Genomic DNA, 21,926 nt, shown 5'->3' on the forward strand with positions numbered 1-21,926 from the left:
ATAGGAAGACAAAGAGCGTGATATGCCAGTTCTGTAATAAAGTAACGGACCTATCAAAATATCCTACCTGGTAATTATAAATAAGTCAGTTTTCCCATGACCTGCTGAGGATTATGTTGCTAATTCATTGTGCATTTTATCGTAATTTGTCATGAGATGATTCCACACTGCCATATACACTTGTGTCTCTAAAGGACATAAAAGTGCTCCATCATAAAGTATCCAAGTGTCTTGCTGCTGCTGCTAAGTCCCTTCAGTCGTGTCCGACTCTGTGCGACCCCATAGATGGCAGCCCACCTTAATGCCTGTCATTTCCTGCCTTTGTTTCTTAACAGGTGAAAGTCATGCTTCGCATCTGTTCCACGCTGGCTCGCGATACCTCAGAATCCAGCTCTTTCTTAAAGGTGGACCCGCGGAAGAAGCAGATCACCTTGTATGACCCCTTGGCGTGTGGAGGTCTAAATGCCTTCCAAAAGAGAGGGAACCAAGTTCCTCCCAAGATGTTTGCCTTCGATGCGGTTTTTCCACAGGATGCTTCTCAGGTGGGTATAACGCCTCCTCAGGTTCAGGCAATATTGATTAGTTTCAAGAATCTGTAATTCACTAGGACCCAAGAGCTCCATTCCAGAACAGTCTGTTGGGTCAGTTCCACTGTCCACATAGCAACGTTTGCAAGGCAGTTTGAGTTCCATTGACTAGTTCAGTCCTTTTGAATGGTTGGTGTCACACCTTGGGCAGGCTGTGCCAGGATTTCAGCAGAACATACTCTTGGAGAGAAGGAAGAGTGAGCCAATCAGTGGATGGCAAACTGGAGCAGGAAGGGAGCAGGCCAAATTGGAAGCTTCAGGAATAGCTGCATCAAGGTGCTGGCAACTGGTCCACTGGGACCCCACTTCTGCCTGGACATCTGCAGTGGACCATCAGGGACGTGTCTCTTCCTGGGCTTCTGGGTGTAAACCTATAAGAAGAGAAAAGGTGTTTCAAGGAGCTGGGTTAGAATTAGGCAGGGTTCTCCAGCTCCATCAGAGAAGGCAATGGCACCCCACTCCAGTACTCTTGCCTGGAAAATCCCATGGATGGAGGGGCCTGGTAGGCTGCAGTCCATGGGGTCACAGAGAGTCGGACACGACTGCATGACTTCACTTTCACTTTTCACTTTCATGCATTGGAGAAGGAAATGGCAACCCACTCCAGTGTTCTTGCCTGGAGAATCCCAGGGATGGGGGAGCCTGGTGGGCTGCCATCTCTGGGGTCACACAGAGTTGGACACGACTGAAGCGACTTAGCAGTAGCAGCTCCAGCTTCATAGAGGGTAGTCCTAGTGAGGACCTGGAATGTTAGGCAGAGAAATTGAGGCTGTCATGCAGTCCTGTGGCCTGGGTCAGGCTAGGGATAGCTCTTGCTGCCTTACAAACTGCTCTAAACCTAGTGGATTAAAACAGGAATCATTTATTATCACTCATGAGTCTGTGGGTCAGCTGAGCATTCCTCTACACCCAGCTTGGCACACCTGTGCATCAGTGATCAGTTCTGGTTTGGGTCAGGACCTCCATTGATCTTAGCTGGATGCTATCACATGTTTGAGGGTTGGCCAGCTGTAGGCTGGCCCAGAGTGGCATTGGCCAGCTCACTTGGTCTGTCTTCCACGTTGTCTCTTATCAACCTGCAGGCTATCTTGGGCTTGCTGTCATGGCAGTGACAGGATCCAAGCTTGCAGGCCTCTTGTGGTCTTAAGCTCAGAACTGACACATCGTCCCTTTTGCTGAATTTGATTGGTCAAAATTTGAGGGGTGGGAAGAGGCTCTGCCTCTTGATTGGAGGAGCTTCAGAGTCACATTGCAAGGGGAAAACACATAGCGGGGGTGGGGGGGGGGGAATTGTGGCCATTTTTGTTGTTCTGTTATGAGTGTAATTTGGAGGCTTCTTGGGGGCCCAGGATGCCAAGATTCCTTAACCAAAGCTCCTGGAACCCATCCCAGTAGGAACAGATGTCTACTAGAAGATCCACTTACACCATCTGGTGCAATTCATCTGCCATGAATTGGTGCACTGGATCCTGTAGCAGACATCTGTAGCCCAGGTTATAGGTGTACAGTGGCCTACTTTGCCTGCATTTTGGCATCAGACACCTGCATCTTCCTGATAAATTTCCAGTACTTCCCAAGATTTATACAAAACAATGTACAATCAGGTAACTAATAGCCTAGAGCAGAACCTGCAGACAGGGTGCTGATGGCTGCCATTTGCAGCTCCTGTTAATTTCCTCCATGTGGCATCTGAGTGTAGGAAGTAGTGATATTCACATGGGCGCCTATATTACACCATAGGCACTTAGCACATATTATAGGCTCCATTCGTTAACAAGCCGAGCATGTGGTTTCCCCAAAGAGTTTTACCATGAAAAGATGAAGTACTTTATGAATAAGTTCTATAGTTTCTCTCTTCATTACATTTTTTGTGTGTTCTACCACCCAATGGGCTCACTAATCTAAACCTGATATTGGGTCTAATAAATGACCTACAAATAATTTAATTAAGCTAAAACTTTTCAAAAGCAAATCTCCCTAAGTCATAAGAATTCCAAAGCAAACCCTAAATTAAGTGTGGCCTATTAATGAGTTTTAGATTTATTCTGGAAAAGGGAGCCATCTTTATTATTAGTCTTTGCTTACATTTCGCACTTGGTTCCAGGGCTCATGTGCTCACTCTGACAGTTGCACTCACTTCAGAATACTTTGATTTTGCTACAATTCCAATATAGTAAATGACAGTTCTATAAATTAATAAATTTGAAGTCTTCAAGAAGTTTCATGTACATTAACCCACTTGGACTCTTCTTGGAATCCAGTGGTATTGGAAAGGGAGTTATTGCTATATTCACATTACAGACAAGGAAACTGAGACTCAAAAATTCAGTCTCTCATTCATAGACCCTTTCCTGGGTGGACATCTGTCCTGGATTCTTCCTAGGAAACAATTTGTGTCCTGCTCAGTATGGTGTTGTATCTTTGTCCTCCCGCCATTTTATCCACTATTTACTAGCAATGTGTCCTTGGGCAAGTCACTTCACCTCTCTGGGCCTCAGCGTGCTCAACCATAAAATGAAAACAAGATCAAAATATGCCTCATGCGGTTGCTGTGATTCGCTGCGTGGATACACATGAGGTGCTTAGAGCAGAGCCTGGAGGTAGTGAGTGTCCGATAAATGCTATTTTTACTATTCTGTTGTCATTGTTAATAGTGATATCAGGCTGCTGGCATGGCCAGCCTCAGCCCCTTTGAGGGAACACGCTTTGAGCCTCTCAAACAAGAAAGTAGGGACGTGTGCCAAAGGGGCCTCTGCTCTCAGGCCCTGTGGTTGTCCTGTGAAGCAGCAGCCACCACAGTGGCCCGAAGCAGTCACGAGCTTCGCTTTCACTGGGTCTCTAAGGACATCAGATTCCTGAAGCTAAGCAGTGATTAGAACAGCCCTTGCTCCTCCTTATAAGCTACCCTCGGTACCCTCAAGTGGGCTTGGCAGTCATCAGCTGCCCATTGCTGGGGCAGACCTCTGCTGGGTCCAGCTTTTGGGAGGTGTCTTAGTCCATTTGCACCCTCTTAATGAAACAGCACAAACTGGGTGTCTTATAGGCAAGAGAAATTTATTTCTTACAGTTCTGAAGGTTGGAAGTCCAAGATCAAGGAGCTGGCAGTTTCAGTGTGTGGTGAGGGGTGCTTCTTGATTCATAGACAGCTGTCTTCTCCATACATCCTTACATTGTGGGATGAGCAGGAGAGTTCTCTGGGGCCTCTTTTGTAAGGGCGCTAATCCCATCCATGAGGGCTCCTCCCTCGTGACTTATCACCTCCCAAAGGCTCCACCTCCAAATACCATCACATTGAACATTCAACATATGAACCTGGGTGGAGGAAGGGGAACACAAACATTCTGTCATCACCAGGAAGGGTGAGTGGGAGAACTGAGGCCTGCCTGTGGGGAGCCCAGCCCTGCCCACGGAGTCTGCTTGGGAAGGCTCCTGCCTCTCTTGGTTCAAGGGGAAAGACAGCAAAGGGCCTCCAGGGACCACAGTCAGCTCCTAACAAACACCAGATGGACTTGTTGCTGAGCGTTCTCTCCTCAGTGAACACCGGGCAGGAATTCCACATGGGGACACCTGCCCGCCCACCCTGTGCCCTGTGAGGCCGCTCCTGTGTCTCTCTGACCTCGGGCCTTCGGACAGGGGAGTCAGGCATGTGTGTGGATTTGGCGCACATTCAAGCATCTTTCTCTTTGCTGACCTTGAACCTAATATGGTTTTTTTATGTACGGCTCTAGATGGGCTCTCAACCTCCTAGATCCCATCTCACTTCATATCCAAGGAAGGCGGGATTCATTTGTTGATAACTTCTCCCGGTCCTGCAGAGGCACGTTAGCAAATTCCATCAAGTTTCCACTGCCTCCATCTCAGGGTTTGGCACTGGGCTCTCGTTGCTTAGGCTCTGGGGGTGAGACAGAGCCTGTGGTCCCCACCGCAGCCTTGTCCAGCTACCGCCTTCGTTGAGTGGGAGCCCCCAGCAGAGCTGCCGAGCTGACCACCAGAACAGCTGACAATTGTTGGGAGTGTGGTTTTTCCGTTTCAGTTCAGGGGAGAAAATTGATTTTTGAACACTTAGGTTCATTGTGTTGCTGCAGCCTGGAGTTGAATAACTGCATTCATTGCCGAGGCTGCAGTTCTCAGATTCCCACTAGGAGGCACATTGCTCCGATGCCCATGGAGCTATCAGTTTGCACGTCCTCCGACTGCTTCCAGATCCGCCACGATGCTGAAGCAGAAAAGAAGGTGCAGCACATGGCGAGTGATTTGCCCTCTCGCTGCCGTGAAAGCCTTGGATGCTAACCAGAGGGATTTCCCAGATCCCCAAATCCATTCATAAAATGTACTTTCTTATCATTTGCAGAGTGCTGTATTATTGGGTGTTAATGGGGAAATACCAAAAGTCACCAAGAGCCTGGCCCTCTGTCTAAAGATTTAATAGTCACATTGGAGATGAGACATATAACAGGCTGAAGAAAACCCATTGTAATGTACTGACCGATGGTGATTAATAGTGTATATGTTGAGTGTATCTATAGAGAAAGAAAGAAAAAGCTGGGTTTGAAAAGGGAAGGATGGAGATGGAGAAAGGGGAGGGAGTTAGGAAGACAAAGCAGACATCCATCATTAACCTCCTGCTTATATTAGAACTATAATGTATCTCAAGGTCACTTTTTCCTGAATTGGCACATCACCTTTTACTCTCTAATAAAGCCTAATCTATTTCATAAACTCGTGTGTGTGTGTGAAAGGATCTAGTTAGCAGATGGTGAATGGAAATTTTAAATATTTGTACAAGGAGGCCAGAATGGCAAATCAGAGAAGGGTGTGAGGTCTGTGAAGGCACCCTGGATTCCCATTCCAGCCTGTTCCTGCCTCGTCTGCAGAGACAGCAACTGAAATGTACGATTAGCAGAAGGGTGGATTGCATGTAATGAGTGTAACGCTCAGGCTTGCAAGGGACTGGGAAGTATTAAGGGTTCTGAGGACCTCCAGGGCTCCATTAGAGCCGAGCCATCTGAAAATGCTAAGGCTTTGTGACCCTGAGCCCCAGGAAAGCAGGCACGAGTTTCCATTGTTAATGGTCCACTCACAGCTTGTGTCTCCTCTTGTGTCTGCCAGGCTGAAGTGTGTGCTGGAACCGTGGCAGAAGTGATCCAGTCTGTGGTCAACGGGGCAGATGGCTGTGTGTTCTGTTTCGGCCACGCCAAGCTGGGTCAGTGAGAACTTCGCTTCTTCATGCTGCTTGCTGGATTCCCCATTACTTCATCCTTTCTTCTGTATTGTCCTCAGATGAAGTGGAAGGTGTTTTCCTGCAGTGCTGAACTGAATAATCATGAATAACCGTTTCTGCTTCTGAAATGTAGATGTTTACCCTAAGTGGATTCCCAGTCATCTAGTAAAGCCTTAAAGCCCAGAAGATGAACAAAGAGTAATGGGGTTGTTCCCACTTGGTCTGGGTCAGGGTCATGCCCAGAAAGCCAGCAGGAAAATTACATTTCCTGAGCAGGGGTTGTTGGGGAGCAGAGAGGGCCCCCCTTTCCTCTTGGATTCTACATAAAGCCAGAGGAGCAGCCACCAAGCCAAGTCCAGACTCCATTAGCCCCTGTCTGGGGGGATCAGTCTGGCAGCACCCCTACTTCCCACCACCCAGTGGTCGGGAACCCACCTGTGCTGAAGCACCTGGGAAAGGAGGCCTCCACACAGCTCTGTGAGGGCCTGATGACCGAATCCCCCTGAAGTGCCTTCTTAATCCTGACCTATGGCCATCTGCTCACCAGGTCTTACCTGGAATGCTTGGTAAGTTAGTAATTTGGGGCATTCCAAAAAATGGCCCTGGGCAGAGCTCGCAGCAGCAACTTTGCTATGATAGAGCCAGTTCTAGGCCAGGATAGAAAGCCCATTTCATCTCACTACCACTTCTTGATCTCTGATCAAAGCAGTAATCCAGATTTTAAAGGGAATTTTCTCATGCTATAAAAGTATACACAGCATTTAACTTGAGAAAGGATACAAAGTGTAAGCATGTGGAGTGAACCTGTGGGGTGTGATAAAAAGACCCATAACAGTGATGAAACACCTCTAGCCTTTGCACCGTGAGGAAAACAGTGTGGAAACTGGACAGCTTGTGATGTTGTGGGATCTTCCTCGAGGTCAGTTGTGATTTAACCTTGACATCAGTCTGGGTTCTCACATTCTTTATTATAGCCCTTCCATCAGCAGTACTTGGAAATGTCTTCTTTGTTGTTGCTGTCAAATTTTGTTGTTGAATATTTTTCACCTTTTCGTTTCCTTTCTTCCCATTCCCCACTCCCCAGGCCCTTCTCCTGCATCCTTGGCATCTATTCTTGAGACTGCAGAATGATGTCCAGACACTCAAGCTGCTATTCTTTCTTCCCTTGCCCTCCCAGGAAAGTCCTACACCATGATTGGCAAAGACGACTCCATGCAAAACCTGGGCATCATCCCCTGTGCCATCTCTTGGCTCTTCAAGCTGATCAACGAACGGAAAGAAAAGACTGGAGCACGTTTCTCGGTGCGGATCTCAGCCGTGGAGGTGTGGGGTAAAGAAGAGAACCTTCGGGACCTGCTGTCGGAGGTGGCCACGGGCAGCCTGCAGGACGGCCAGTCCCCAGGAGTGTACCTGTGCGAGGACCCCATCTGTGGCACGCAGGTGATTGCTTCCAGGGGCTTGGTCGGCTCCGGGTGGCTCATCCCTACCTCAGCGGCTGGGGCACTTCACCTCGTGACTCACTCAACATGTCAACTGGGAAGGCTTGCAAGTGTTTACTTTAAAGTGGACTGGAACTTTATGGCCTGCAGCTGCGGGGCCAGCTGCTCGCCCAACCTAAATATTTGTACCTTGAATCTAATTGACAATGAGCAGGAACCACAATTGTGGTCGCAATCGGGGGAAATTGAATTCACTTTTCTTTACGCCCCTTTCAAAAAAAAAAAGTACAATCTTTCTTTTGTTTAACAACAAGCCGAAATATTTACTGCTTTGCACAAATAGCTCCAGCCATTACTGGGCCTGTTTATGGCTCTATAAACGGTGTTTCTGGCACTGGTTTACAGCCGGATTAGTGGTGCTGTAGGAAAAACTAATAACCACTTTCTAATTAGAACCATGATACAATTGCTAAGCCAAGAGAAGTTCCAGTTGGCCTCTTCAGGATGTCTTGCCTGTTGAAAGTGTTTCTACCTCGCTGTTTGATGGTAGATGCAGGAATGACCTGGGAGGTCCCTGGTTCACACCCAGAATAATCACCTCTTTCAGTCTCTAGCAGTAGGCTTTAGTTTCTAGTTTTTTCAGATGCCTCCATTTTAGATGTGTTCACTTTGATACGTAGAATACCTGTCTCATCAAGTGGGATTATTTTCTCAGGTGAAGGTACCCCCTCCATTACCCCCATCTACTCATACCTGTCCATGTTCTTGCCCTGCTTAAAGCATCTCAGATCCTCCTCCTTCCATTGTGCATCCTCATGATTCACAGCCTTACGTGGCCTTCCAGGATCGCCTGTTCCCACTTCCCTCCTTGCCACTCTTCTTAAATTACATTTAGATCACCTCAGAAAGCAGTGACTCTCAAACTTTAATGTGTGTAAGAAGCCCTGAGGATCTTGTTAAAATGCAGATTCTGGTTCCGAAGGCCTGGGATTGGGCCCCTGATCATGCATTTCTAACAAGCTTCCCAGTGACTGACCGCACTCTCAGGAGCAAGACTCTAAGCATCCACCATCCTCCTTCTTACCCTGGGCCTTTGCAAATTCTATTCCCTGTGCATGGAACAGTGCCTGCTCCTTTCCTCTAGCTCTTCATCTGGCTAACTCCTTATTTGGGTGTATTAGCTAGATGTCACTTCTTCCAGGAAGCCCTCTTGGATGTTTTTGCCGACTGTCACTTGTGATAGCCTGGTTAGTTCTCAGCAATGCCCAAAGGTCTGTACCATGTCTGACTAAAATTGGCTTTTCATAGTTTTAATGATGCATCAGATATTATTTGGATATGAAACCTAAATAGAATGCAAGCTAAGTGGTCATACAAACCTTAATGCAGTGGTTCTCAAACTTCAGTCTTCATCAGAGTTGTCTGGAAGATTTGTTAAAACACAGACTGCTGGGCTCCACCTCTAGAATTTCTGATTCAGTAGGCCTGGGATAGAGCCCTGAAATACTCATTTGTAACACGTTTCTATATCATACTGATGTTGCTGGTCTGGGGAATACACTTTGAGAACCACCAGTTGGAAGCATAAGACATGCTCAGACCTCATCTACACAGCACCTGTGATGGAAATGGTGTGACCCTACCCACTGTTCCCACTCTAAGCACCACCTAGACATTCAACTATGCCATAACCTCCATTCACTTTTATAACATCAATAATGGAGTTCCCCAGAGGTGAAAGCTCTGATTAACTGAAACCAAAGAAGAGGACAAAACCCATGTCCTCTTTACCTTCTTGCTGAAGAATATTAAACATTCTTTGGGTTATTTTTCTGCCATAATAAATATAAAACAATGAGCACAAGAAAATCTGTCTTTGAAGTTTGAGGATTTTGGTGGCCTTAAGTTCTAAATATCAACTCTCCCAGTTCAGAATTATGGGTGCAGTTAGAGTCAGAATCAGTTCAATTCAGTTCAGTCGCTCAGTCGTGTCTGACTCTTTTTGACCCCGTGGACTATATCACACCAGGCTTCCCTGTTCTTCACTATCTCCTGGAGCTTGCTCAAACTCATGTTCATTGAGTCAGTGATGCCATCCAACCATCTCATCCTCTGTTGTCCCCTCCTCCTCGTGCCTTCAATCTTTCCCAGCATCAGGGACTTTTCTAATGAGTCAGTTCTTCACATCAGGTGGCCAAGGTATTGTTGGGCTTCAGCTTCAGCATCAGTCCTTCCAATGAATATTCAGGACTGATTTCTTTAGGATTGACTGATTTGATCTCCTTGCAGTCCAGGGGACTCTCAAGAGTCTTCTCCAACACCACAGTTCAAAAGCATCAATTCTTCAACACTCAGCTTTCTTTATGGTCCAACTCTCACAAGCATACATGACTACTAGAAAAAACATAGCTTTGACTCAATGGACCTTTGTCAGCAAAACTGTCAAAGTTTCTACTGACCCTAAGGCTCGTACTGCAAATCATTTCTTTGAACAAATCAGAATTATTAGTTTCCTTTTCTTCCCCTCCCCTGATAAAGAAATGCAGGTCAAATGCTGATAATATTGCTCTGAGTCAGGTTTACTGTCAATATAATTGCCAAGGCATCTCATAGGATTTAGATACATTCCCCCTGATGCTTCTTTAATCAATTAATGAGTATGCCTTGAACATAATTTAGAAACTACAGATAAAGTAGATATCCCTTTAGATGAGACAAATGATATAGATGAGACATTCAAGTATCTTGGGGGTTTTTTTTTTTTTTTTTCATGTCTTTTACATTTACTTGTTTAGAACTATTATAGTAAATGTGGCCTAAAATTGACTTTAATTAAATAGCTGGAAAAATTGAGAGTTGAGTTAAAGCCAAGTAAGTTTTTTCACTTCTTTGAGATACAGTACCCTGGATTACCTGCTTCTATACAGTCTAATCTTTGAACTCAAGATGCAGTCACATCCCATAGTCCCTTAGGTACATGGATTGCCCAGGATGTTGGGTTTTCTGAGCTCTGCAGAGGTCAGGGTGGGACACCTGCTCCCACTGAACACTGAGATAAAACCATTTGCTTTTCACATCTGCCACTTACAGATTCTGGGCTTCCCTGGTGGCTCAGCAGTAAAGAATCCACTGCCAATACAGGAGATTCAGGTTCAATCCTTGGGTCAGGAAGATCCCCTGGAGGAGGAAATGGCAACCCACTCCAATATTCTTGCCTGGAAAATCCCAAGGACAGAGGAGCCTGGTGGGCTACAGTCCATGGGGTCACAGAAGGGCAGACATGACTTAGCAACCAAACAACAAGAACAACTTACAGATTCTACTTCCATTGTAAAATGGGTAAAAGTATTCTTTTCCAATAAGCATGCTTAGGGTTAATTTTCAGATATGAATAAATTAAGCTGAGAATTTGCACATGGGCATGGGCCCTGGTTCCAGAAGGACATCAGCCTTGGAGAGTGGGGAAAGGACAGCCAGCCTGAGTGGCAGGCGAGCCCTCTTGCCTGCAGCATCAGCCCCTCTCTTGTGTCTTGCAGCTGCAGAACCAGAGCGAGCTGCGGGCACCCACCGCGGAGAAGGCTGCCTTCTTCCTGGATGCGGCCATCGCCTCCCGGCGGGGCAATCAGCAAGACTGCGACGAGGATGACCTTCGCAACTCACACATGCTCTTCACGCTGCACATCTACCAGTACCGCATGGAGAAGAGCGGCAAGGGGGGAAGTAAGTCCGCCTCGACCCCCACTCCTCCTTGCCCTCCCTGGGAAGAAGGCTGTCCTCCAGGGCAGCCTGGGACCCTTTAAAACATAACACAATCTAAGCCCTTCCCTGGTGGTCCAGTGGTTAAGACTCTGCACTTCCAGTGCAGGGAGCATGGGATTTGATCCCTGGTGGGAGAACCAAGATTTCACATGCCTTGGGGCTCGGCCAAAAAGAAGATATCAAGTAAATGAATTTTTTTTAAAGAAATGTAGTACAATCTCACCAGTCTGGGCTGACCTTTGCTTTTGAACATCCAAGAGAAAAGGGCTCACTTTATAAAGATAATTTACACATGTAATTGTCATGGGAACGTAACAGAACAAACTTTAGCAAAGAAAAACAACCGCTTCATAGTATATTTTTGTTCATAAACCATAAAAGTGCTCATCATGAAAGACCAATGTGTCTTATCAAAGCACCCTGGCCATGTTACTAATCATTAGCTTGAATCCACTCTATGAACCCAGAAGAAACAAAATCATGTTTTTAAAATAGACTGTGAATCAGACTTTTGAATAGCTAACCAGATCCTGGCTGCCTCCCTCCCTCAGGTAATGCCCAGCAGTGACATTTCTCTGTAAACCCGCTTGCCCAGGATGTGCTCTGTGAGCAAGCTGCCGTGCCAGGAAGCCAACTTAGTACTTTAGGGTCCCCTCTTGGCTGTTTTCAAAGCCAGCACTGCATCACTCCAATCTTTGTCTGCCAAGTAGTATATACTCCATGCTCAGAAGTTGAGTGCCAGCACTCAGCTGAGTATCTCAGGTGGGACCCTGGGCTGTGGGCAAAGTCGTCCATTGTCCTCAGTGGGCTTTTCTAAGGCAAGTGTGGCCCCCAGCACTTGGCTGGCCAAGTAGCAGCAGCTCTCTGTCCCCTTCTACAGGGCTTTTCAAAACCCAGGTAGTTGGCCCCCAGCACTCTCTGAATGATTGCCTCAAGGCACTGGATGCCAGAAAGACAAACAAAAGCCCTGAGTTAGGAGCCTAACCCTGGTGTCTGAAGTTGTGGAGCTAATTGACTATAATGGGAGGCAACTAACTAACCAAATTCCATAGAACCTGGAATTAAGACATGCAGCCTCAGCCTGTGGGTGGGCCCCCCAGTTTGGGCTCCTTGTTGCCCAAAGAGTTGGAAACTGGTTCTCCTGGAGGCAGCTGTGGGGGGCTTCCATTCCCCCTTTCCGCTTAAGGGAAGTGGAAGCTCCCTCCTCCCCCCATCTCAGTGCCTTTGTTGGTCCAGTATTCTGTTATGGTTCCTATTCCTTAATTGTTGTTGTTTAGTTCAGGTTTATGAGGTATAATTTAAATTCAGTAAAAATTACCCTCTTTCTATATTGTTAAACAAACGTTGGCAAATCTGTTCAGTCATGTAACCACCATCACCACTATCAAGATAGAGAACAAAGCCATGGGTACAGAAAAGTCCCTGTAGCCCTAGCCCTCAGGCCCCTCTCCAGCCCATAACAACCACTGATCAGATTCTTGTCCTTATAGTCTTGCCTTCCTCCGGAATATCTCCTAAATGGAATCATGTGGTCCATGTGTGGCCCTTTTGTGTCTGGCTTCTTTCATTTAATATAATGCATTGGAGGGGCTCACCAGGTAGCTCAGCAGTAAGGAATCTGCCTGCCAATGCAGGAGACGCAAGAGATGGGGGTCGATCCCTGGGTTTGGAAGATCCCCCGGAGAAGGAAATGGCAACCCACTCCAGTATTCGTGCCTGGAGAATTTCATGGACAGAGGAGCCTGGCAGGCTACAGCCCATGGGGCTGCAAAGGAGTCGGAAAAGACTGAGTGACTGAGCATGCTGTAGTGTATTTGAGATGCATCCTTGTAGCCGCATGGATCAGTCATTCACTTTTCTTGCTGCCTGCTCCTTTAGTTTTAACTGGGCCCACAGATGTGCCCCGCCCGTCTCCCCTATTATGGGATTGTGTAGTCCTGGGACTAAAATCTTGCTAGATATTGTTGCTGGGGCCAGAATTCCACTAATCCAGGCTTGGACCCACAGCCTTGGCTCCTTACAGTGGCTGCTGCCCAGGAATCCAGTACTGGCCCTCACTTGCACCCGAGGAGATATGTCGTCCATCAGCTGATCAGATCACTCTTGACAACCAGTGATGGTGATACAGGTCTGGCTGGGGATGAGCAAAACCTTTTGAATGCGAGTCTTTCAGGGGAGATTGATTTTCAGTGGAGGGCTCACATTATGTGTAGCATTTCCATTTAGAATAACTTGCTAGAAGAGAAGGAGACAAGGAATTAGGATAGGGGTGAAATGATCCAGACCTTTAAATTCTCTAACAGAGCTTTATCCACAGTTCTCCTAACAATCTGAGAGCTGGCTTTAGATCCTGCCCTCACTGATTTTTCTGGGTTCTATCTTAGCAGCATGAATGTGGGGAGTCTGAAAATAATATTTATTTTATTCTTTTAAGCAGCCGGTAATCATTGTAATCAAAGCTTACAGTGGATTCTTGTACTGTCAGCAAAGGGTGACTTACTGAAGATCTGAATCTGGAGCCAAATAGCTTCCACATGTTTCTGAGCCAAAAAGCTCTGGAGGAAGGATAATCTCCTCCTTCTAGGTTTCAAACCGAGTTAAAGCAACTTTGTTGTCAGTTTTTCACTTCCTTTCATGGGTCTGCTCTCAATCTGGAATCTGAAAGTAGGGAGGAATCTTGAAAACAAAGAAATGGTTGATTAAATTATTTCAACTCTAAGAACTTAGCGTTCAACTTCCAAAAAATGTAGGCTAGGAGGAGGAACAGAGAAGGCAATGGCAACCCACTCCAGTACTCTTGCCTGGAAAATCCCATGGATGGAGGAGCCTGGTGGGCTGCCGTCTATGGGGTCACACACAGTCGGACATGACTGAAGCGACTTAGCAGCAGCAACAGCAGGCCACTCCTTAAACCCCACCATCCACCCAAGTCAGCCCTTCACGAGTCCTGGGCACTTATTAAATATTTAACATCAAATTCATTTTCTTCCTATTTGTTAAGTGTGGAAGTGAATGGCTTTTAAATAATAAATTCAGGTTTAAAGAAAAGGCAGATACCATTAATGGCGTCCAGAACCTCGATAGTTACTTTCTAACATGGCTGTGGATGAGAACAAAGACAGTGCAGGCCTCGAGGCTGATGATGGGGTGAGCCCTGAAGGATCTGGGGCGTCACCTGCCTGCCACAGCACCTGGCTTCCTGTGAGGAAGAGAATTTAGGCCAGAAGGCACACAGCCTCCTAGCCTTCGGCTTGCTTGACCTCAGTGAATTTATATCTGTTTAAAGTATAATGAGGAGATTTGGAGCGTTGTTTAAAATGGAAATTTTGTTTACTTATATATAAGTAATAATCCCCTTGGACCTGGGAGCCAGAACTCAATTAAGGAAAAGTTTATTAATTAGTCACCCTGCAGGGAAGCAGAGCATAGCAAACTGCTAGTAACTGGCCATTAGACGTGAAGCTGACGGATCCAAAGAGTTCAAATTAGTTGTCTGCTGAAAGAACTAAACACACTATGTGTGCATAGGCACCTGGATCTTATACACATATATGCATTTTATAAACACACACATACATACACATATGCACATGAGTGGACCAACGAAAATGTTTTCAACATGTCCAATCAAGATAGAAAAGAAAATTCTGTGTTGATATATCACTGCTTTGCAGATAGCACTAGGTTAAGCTTAAAATATTTCCTGGTTTAAACGTTGTTGGAAAATTAGTGAGGCTGATTCTTCACCCAGCACAGAGCCTTCCCCCGCTTTGCTAAGCTACCTCTGTAAAGGCTTGAGATTCCCCTTGGAAACTGCACTATTGAGGAAGAGACCCTAAAACCATAACAGTCAGGAGTTGCTCCCCATAAAGATGAGTGAATTATGAGTTCAAAGCCAGATGGTACTAGTGATCCTTCAGTGGAATAAGTTCACCGTATAGATTTTTACAAGTCCTATTGATTAAGATGGTCTTTAAAAGCATTATTTTGATGAGTAATCTCAGTTTGCAAGCAACTACTACCCAGGGTTAAGAATGACACTAGGTCTCTGATTTGTTCATTCACTTTATGCCTCCAGGGGAAGAAGTGTGGAGGCTGAGTGGAGGCTGGACTGGCTGTGTGTGCAATTGTGTACAGCACACAGGCCTCCATCTGTGTGTGTGCACATGAACCAGTGGACGAGGACTCGGACACTCCCTGCCTGCACTCATCTGCTTACAAGTCTCATCAGACTATGCCCTTAATCTTGGTTTCCTTTTGACCACCAGCCGCTCTTTCCTGTATGTCTTGGAATGGCTTGAATAAGCTGATGTTCTATCCAGAGCTATGCGGTCCATAGGACTCTAGAGATCTGTTATTTGGGTGGTGAGTGTGGGAAAAAGGGATCTGGGAAATGTTGCTTTTAAGAGAGGCAGACCTGGGCCTCTGCTGTCCATCATTGCAAAGCCCTGTGAAGCAAGGATGGCCACACATGAGGGCCACTGCAGGCTCTCACGTTCTCCTTGGTCAACAGTGAAATGACAGTTCCATGTTTTGAGATTTTTATAATATGATTTTTAAAATCTTGGGCCAGGAGACAATTTTCCAAACTCTGCAGTCTGGGACTCCTACAGTGATGCCTCTTGGCCTCCCCACCACCTCCTCCAGGGCAGCTGTTTCCAATCTTCTTTGGGAGCCTGAGGCCCCTGCTCTATCTCTTTCAGTGGATAACTAGCCTCCTGTTTAAGGAGAAGAACAAATCAGTCTGGCTATGGCCTCAGCTTCTCTCCTTTTAGCATCCAAACCTCCTTGTCCATGTACCTCGCTTTCCCCCACTCCTTTCCCATAGACCTGCTCCTTCCCATCTCTTTGTTCTTCATCCTGTCCCCTTCTGCCTCTTCTGTGACCTCACCAATTGGGAACCCCATCAATCATCTTTTTGTGCTTTTATTTTCAATCTCTTCTACCACTAGAGTCAGGGCTGCCTCCTCTTGGAAGGAAAGGAAGGGAAGGAACAATAACATTGATTAAAAAAAAAAAAAAACAACTTGTCTGGGGACTTCCCTCGTGGTCCAGTGGCAATCTGCCTTGTAATTCAGGGAACTCGGGTTCAAACTCTGGTTGGGGAACTAAGATTCCAGGGTTAAGAAAGCAGCAACTAAGCCCATGAGCCTCAACTGCTGAGTCCGTATGCCACACCTAGAGAGTCCATAAACTACAACAAAAGATCTCGCGTGACCCAGTGAAGATCCATGTGCCTCACCTAAGACCCAGTGTAGCCAAATAAATAAATAAGTATTTTTTAAAAGCCTTGTCTGAACCCCACTTCTCCCTTGAGCTGCCTCTCCATAAGCCTTTCAGATTCTCCCCTCTGGAATATCTTTCTCCTTTAAGTCCCATAGCGTTTCGGGGGATGTTAAGCCACTGCCTTATATCTCAGTCATTCTGGGCTTGTCTCAGCCCCCTCAGACAGACTACAAGCTCCCCGAGGACAGTCTCCTATCGCCTGGCACATTGTCCTCCGCAGCCCAGTAAGGTGCCTGCACATTAATTCTTATGTGTCACGCCAGATGGCATGTGTGCTGTATATTAAACAGTGAGTGAATTTCTTCCTTACCTCATTTAGCTGATTCATAGAGAGGCGATGGTAGTGGTGGTTTAGTTGTTGAGTTGTGTCTGACTGTGATCCCTTGGACTGCAGCCCGCCAGATTCCTCTATCCATGGGATTCTCCAGGCAAGAATATTGGATTGGGTTGCCATGCCCTCCTTCAGGGAATCTTCCCAACCCAGGGATCAAATTCTGGTCTCCTGCATTGCAGGCAGTCTCCTGCGTTGCAGACAGATTCTTTACCCATTGAGCCATCAGGGAAATTTTCAGAAAGACCATCCTCTTACCCTTTGTGGAAGCAGGTGATGTGAGTCCAGAGAAGCCATCTCATGCAACACAGTCAGACAGAATTGATCAGTTAACTGAGAAAGTTAAGTTAAAAAGGAAAATCATATTAAAGGATACATTCATGTCATAAACATTTTCAACTTAAAACATACAATTATGTGTTTATTCATTTGTCTTCTGATACAGGGCCATGGTTTTCTCTTTGAGATGAGTTTTCAACTTTAGATTCTGACTTTTATAAACCACACTCAATATTAATAATAGTCTGGCTTTTGCTTTCAGTTTCTTCTGAATGATTCAAGGACTTAAGAGACACTTGTGCAGCTAACTGGGTATAGACTTTTTCTAGATTCTTGACATTTTTTCCACACTGTAATTTCTCATTCACACCAAAGTCAGTATCTTTTTTCAAAAACTAACTCATTTTAATCACACCTTTCCAAAGCATTGATTTCAGTGGTTTAGAAACATTAACTCTTTACATAAACATATTTTATTGATTTACATAATATTTTCTTATTTTTATTTAAAATATTAAGTACAAGTGGCATAGTTAGGTTTAGGAGGAAACCCAGCTGACCTGTTGATAAGTGTACAGTTCATGGTTTTGGAGCAGAAGTGCAAAGACAAGCTAAGGAACAGTCACCACACATCACAAGCCTGCAGTGTGCTGTGGGCATCAGACATTGTGCCTGACACAGCTGATGGAGGGCCTGGGTTCACCTGGTCAGGTGGCAAGGCCATTGTTCCAAAAGTGTGCTGCACAAGAGATTCACCTGTGTAGCCTTCCAGTGAATCCCGATGCCCATGCCATACTCCAGACTGGTTAAATTAGAAAGCCTGGGAGTAGGAGCCAGGCGTCCATATTTTGTAAATACCCCAGGGTGATTCTGATGTGCAGCCAAGTTTGGGAACCACTAAGTTATGGGAAAGTGAGTTAAAAAAGTATAACTGTAAAAGTTAGCTCTGGATTTTCATCTTAGATTGAGTTTTAATTTTCTATGAGACCTTGAGTGATTTGTTTAACATCTGTGAACCTCAGTTTCCCAATTCTTGCCCTACAGGATTATTGTAGGCATTAAATATTTTGGGGAGAATTTAGCATATCCTGGCTCCATGAACATGAGTTGGAAGAATCACTCGGGAGTGGGGTTAATTTGTATATTGCTTCCTGTGGGAGAATAAGGCACGTGGGTAATTTCAATTGGTCAAAGTCTAGACTTGAAATATACGTATTCAAATATAAACAGTCTCAAAGCAGACTGGGTTATGTTCCTAAATCTTGCAGCTCAGACCTCAAAAATCTGAAAAGTCCACAAAGAACCTGCTTCTTACCTGCTATTAATTATCACCTATTGTTCATTGATTCTAGAACTACTTTCTCTCCAACCATGGGAATTCTTGGTAATAGCCGATGGCCTGTGCTCACTCACCGTGTACCATTCCGGATTCAGTACTGTGTGTGAAGTTCAGAATTCTGTGACTACTGAAACTCTGGTGGTTATAGAGTAAAGTTGATTTTACATTGTTTAAAATATGACTCTCATTTTGAGTCATGCAGGTATAATTACAGGTATTTTATAATATTATTCTTTAGCACAGTCTAAACTATGCTTTTGTTCTCTGTGTTCTATTTTACTACATGTACATTACGAATTTTATTCCATTACATCAAATGGACTATTAGAGTCTGAAAGTCCAAATTGGTCCCTGTCTTTGCCCTTTAATCTGCAGAGCACATGAAATATCTGAGCTTCTTCTGTCTATATAATTAGATTGCAAAACAGATGATATTTTGCTTCAAAAATAACTGTTTCCCTTGCACGCTGCCAGTGGCTTGATCCTGCATAATACAAAATAGGATTAAAGAAAAGTAATGTATTATATCTGTCCTATTAAGGATTTTTACTGGAGATAGTTAGAGATAAACAAAATATAACATCCTTAATGTGGAAAGCTTTTTGCCACTGGAGAACCTGAATTGAAATTTTATGTTTTCTGTAAACCTTCATCACCTTTGTTGTTAGTGCTAGATGTAAAGTTGAGATGGGATGAGCAGAGACAAGGCTGGGGTCAGGACAGTGGTTCCTGGATGTTTTCCTTGCTCTCCTGCATCAGACTTCTCTCATTTTTTCAAGTCTTTATTAATTTTTCTCAGGTATGTTTTGTAATTTTCAGTGCATGTATCTTTTGTCAGATTTATCTGTAAGTATTTAATATTTTTACAGTTACTGTAAAAGTTATTTTTAAATTTCAATTTCCAGTTGTTTGGCACTTCAGTTTAAAAATACAATTATCTCAATCCATGAACCTAGTATTCCATAACTTACTAAACTCAATTATTAGTTCTAGTTGCTTTTTTTGTGGCGTCTGTTAGATTTTCTACATAATCATGTAATCTTTCAAGAAAGACAGTTTAACTTATTTCTTTCCAATCTGGATACATTTTCTTTTTCTTGCCTGTTACTCTGGCTGCTACTGCTGCTGCTAAGTCACTTCAGTTGTGTCCGACTCTGTGCGACCCCATAGATGGCAGCCCACCAGGCTCCTCCATCCCTGGGATTCTCCAGGCAAGAACACTGGAGTGGGTTGCCATTTCCTTCTCCAATGCATGAAAGTGAAAAGTGAAAGTGAAGTCTCTCAGTCGTGTCCAACTCTTAGCGACCCCATGGACTGCAGCCTACCAGGCTCCCTCCATCCATGGGATTTTCCAGGCAAGAGCACTGGAGTGGGGTGCCACTGCCTTCTCCGGTTACTCTGGCTAGAACCTCCCATATAATGTTGAATAGAAAGAGTGAACATCCTTGTCTTGTTTTTGATCTTGGAAAGTTTAGTCTTTTACTATTAAGAATACTATTATCTGCAGGTTTTTCCTAGACACTTTTTATCAAACTGAGATTATCACCTTTAATTTATATTTTGCCAGCCATTTTTATCAGTAATGGATTTTGGAGTTTCTTAAATGCTTTGTCTGCATCTATTGAGACTCTTTCTTTTTAGTCTGCTAATATGGTGAATTATAATGATAGATGAATTTTTTGTTAACCAACCCTGCATTCCTTGGATTGATTCATTTATTAAGTCATTAATTAATTTATTCATGGTATAAAAATCCTTTTAATATGTTCCTAGCTATAATTTTCTAGTATGACTCACTAGTATTTTGTTTAGAACTTTTGCCTGTTTGTTCATGAGGGATAATTGGGCTTCATCTTTTCCCTTGGAATATCTTTGTTTTTGCTATCAGGGTAATCCTGGTCTCAAAGAATTAATTGGGATGTAGTCTCTCCTATCTGGGGCTTCCCAGGTGGCACTAGTGGTAAAGAATGCTCCTGCCAATGCAGGAGACGTAAGAGACACGGGTTCGATCCCTGGGTCAGGCAGATCCCCTGGAGGAGGAAATGATAACCTACTCCTGTATCCTTGCCTAGAGAAAACCAAGGACAGAGGATCTTGGCGGGCTACAATCCATGAGATCGCAAAGTATTGGACACAACTGAAGTGATTTAGCATGCACACACTCTCCTATTTAATTTTCAGGAAGAATTTGTGAAAACTGATATTATTTCTTCCTTTAAAATTTGGTAGAATTCACCAGTGTGGTTAAGTACACTGCTTTCTCCGTAGAAAGGTTGTTAACTACAGATTCTATTTCTTTAATGGATGTAGGTTAGTCACATTATCTATTACTTCTTGAGTGAGCTCTGGTACTTTGTATCTATCAAGAAATGTGTTCATTCTTCCAAGTTGCACTAACTTACCAGCATCACGTTTCTTTATTATCCTTTTTTTATTTGTAGAAACTGTAGTGAGGCTGCTACCTCTTTTGTTCCTGACATGGGAAATTTGTGTCTTCGCTCTTTGCTGATCAGTCATGCTAGAGAAATATGAATTTTATTGATCTTAAAGAATCCACTTTAGACGGTATTGATTTTTCTCTATTGTTCTTTAAATTTTATATTTCCTTGATTTCTGATTTTGTGTTAATTATTTCCTTTCTGTGAGTTAGTCTTTAATTTGCTCATCTTTTTCTAGTTTATTAAAGTGGAAGCTGAAGTAACTGACTGGAGACCTCTGCTGTTTTCTGATATAGGCATTTAATGGGGTAAATTCCTTCTAACAATAGAAGTGTCTTACTAATTTGGATATGTTGTTTTTCATTTTCATTCACTTAAAAACACTTTCTAATTTCCATTTTGGTTTCTTCTTTGACCCTAAGTTATTTGGAGCTGTGTTGTTGAGCTTCAAAATATTTAGGGATTTTCCAGGTATCTTTCTGGATTGACTTCAAATTTAAACTCTAGTGTGTCAGAGCGTAGTTGGAATGATGTGAAGCCTTTAAAATTTACTTAGACTTGTTTCATGTACCAGAATATGGTCTATCTTGGTAAATATTTTGTGTGCAGTTCAAAAGAAAGTGTATTCTGCTGTTGTTGGGTTGAATGTTCTATACATGTCAGGTAGAATGAATTGATAGTTGTTCAAATCTTCTATATCCTTACTGGTTTTCTGTCTACTTTTCTGTTATATCAGTTATTGAGAAAGGGGTATTTGAAATCTCCAACTGTAAGTCTGGAGTTTTCTGTTCATTATTGCAGTTCTATCAGATTTTACCTCATATGTTTCAACTTCCATTATTAAAGCATAAACATTTTTGATTGTTCGGACCTCCTGATGAATTTTATCCTTTATCATTATAAAATGTCTCTCTTTCCCTCTAGTAATATTTTTGTCTTAAGTCTCTTTTGTTTGATACTGTTGTAACTACCTCAGCTTTCTTATGGCAACTATTTGTATGGTATATCTTTTTCCATACTTAAATTTGCAACCTATTGGTTCTTTATATTTGAAGTGCACTGCCCATAAGCAGCATGTAGAAGAGTCTTGCTTTTTATCAAATCCAACAATATCGAGTTTTAATAAGGATATTCAGACTACTTCATTTAATGGGATAATTCATATGGTGTGGCCCAAAGTATTATTTTTCTGTATGGTTTCTATTCAACCCATGTGTTCTTTGTTCTCCTTTTTATTTTATTGGCTT

The 21,926-nt window shown here is 44.0% G+C and overlaps 1 protein-coding gene across 2 annotated transcripts in view; it reads left to right on the forward strand.

Annotated features, from left to right (window-relative positions):
- Positions 1 to 21,926, forward strand: part of KIF26B (kinesin family member 26B) — a 517,024-nt gene that overhangs the window by 420,579 nt on the left and 74,519 nt on the right. For both annotated transcript variants that reach the window (XM_025286019.3, XM_044943071.2), the window contains 4 exons: positions 336 to 542; positions 5,697 to 5,790; positions 6,986 to 7,248; positions 10,784 to 10,967. In XM_025286019.3, the coding sequence (XP_025141804.3) occupies positions 336 to 542; positions 5,697 to 5,790; positions 6,986 to 7,248; positions 10,784 to 10,967 (748 nt within the window). The remainder of the gene's footprint in view (positions 1 to 335; positions 543 to 5,696; positions 5,791 to 6,985; positions 7,249 to 10,783; positions 10,968 to 21,926) is intronic.

This window comes from Bubalus bubalis, chromosome 5 (genome assembly GCF_019923935.1).
Source record: "Bubalus bubalis isolate 160015118507 breed Murrah chromosome 5, NDDB_SH_1, whole genome shotgun sequence".
Lineage (NCBI taxonomy): Eukaryota > Metazoa > Chordata > Mammalia > Artiodactyla > Bovidae > Bubalus > Bubalus bubalis.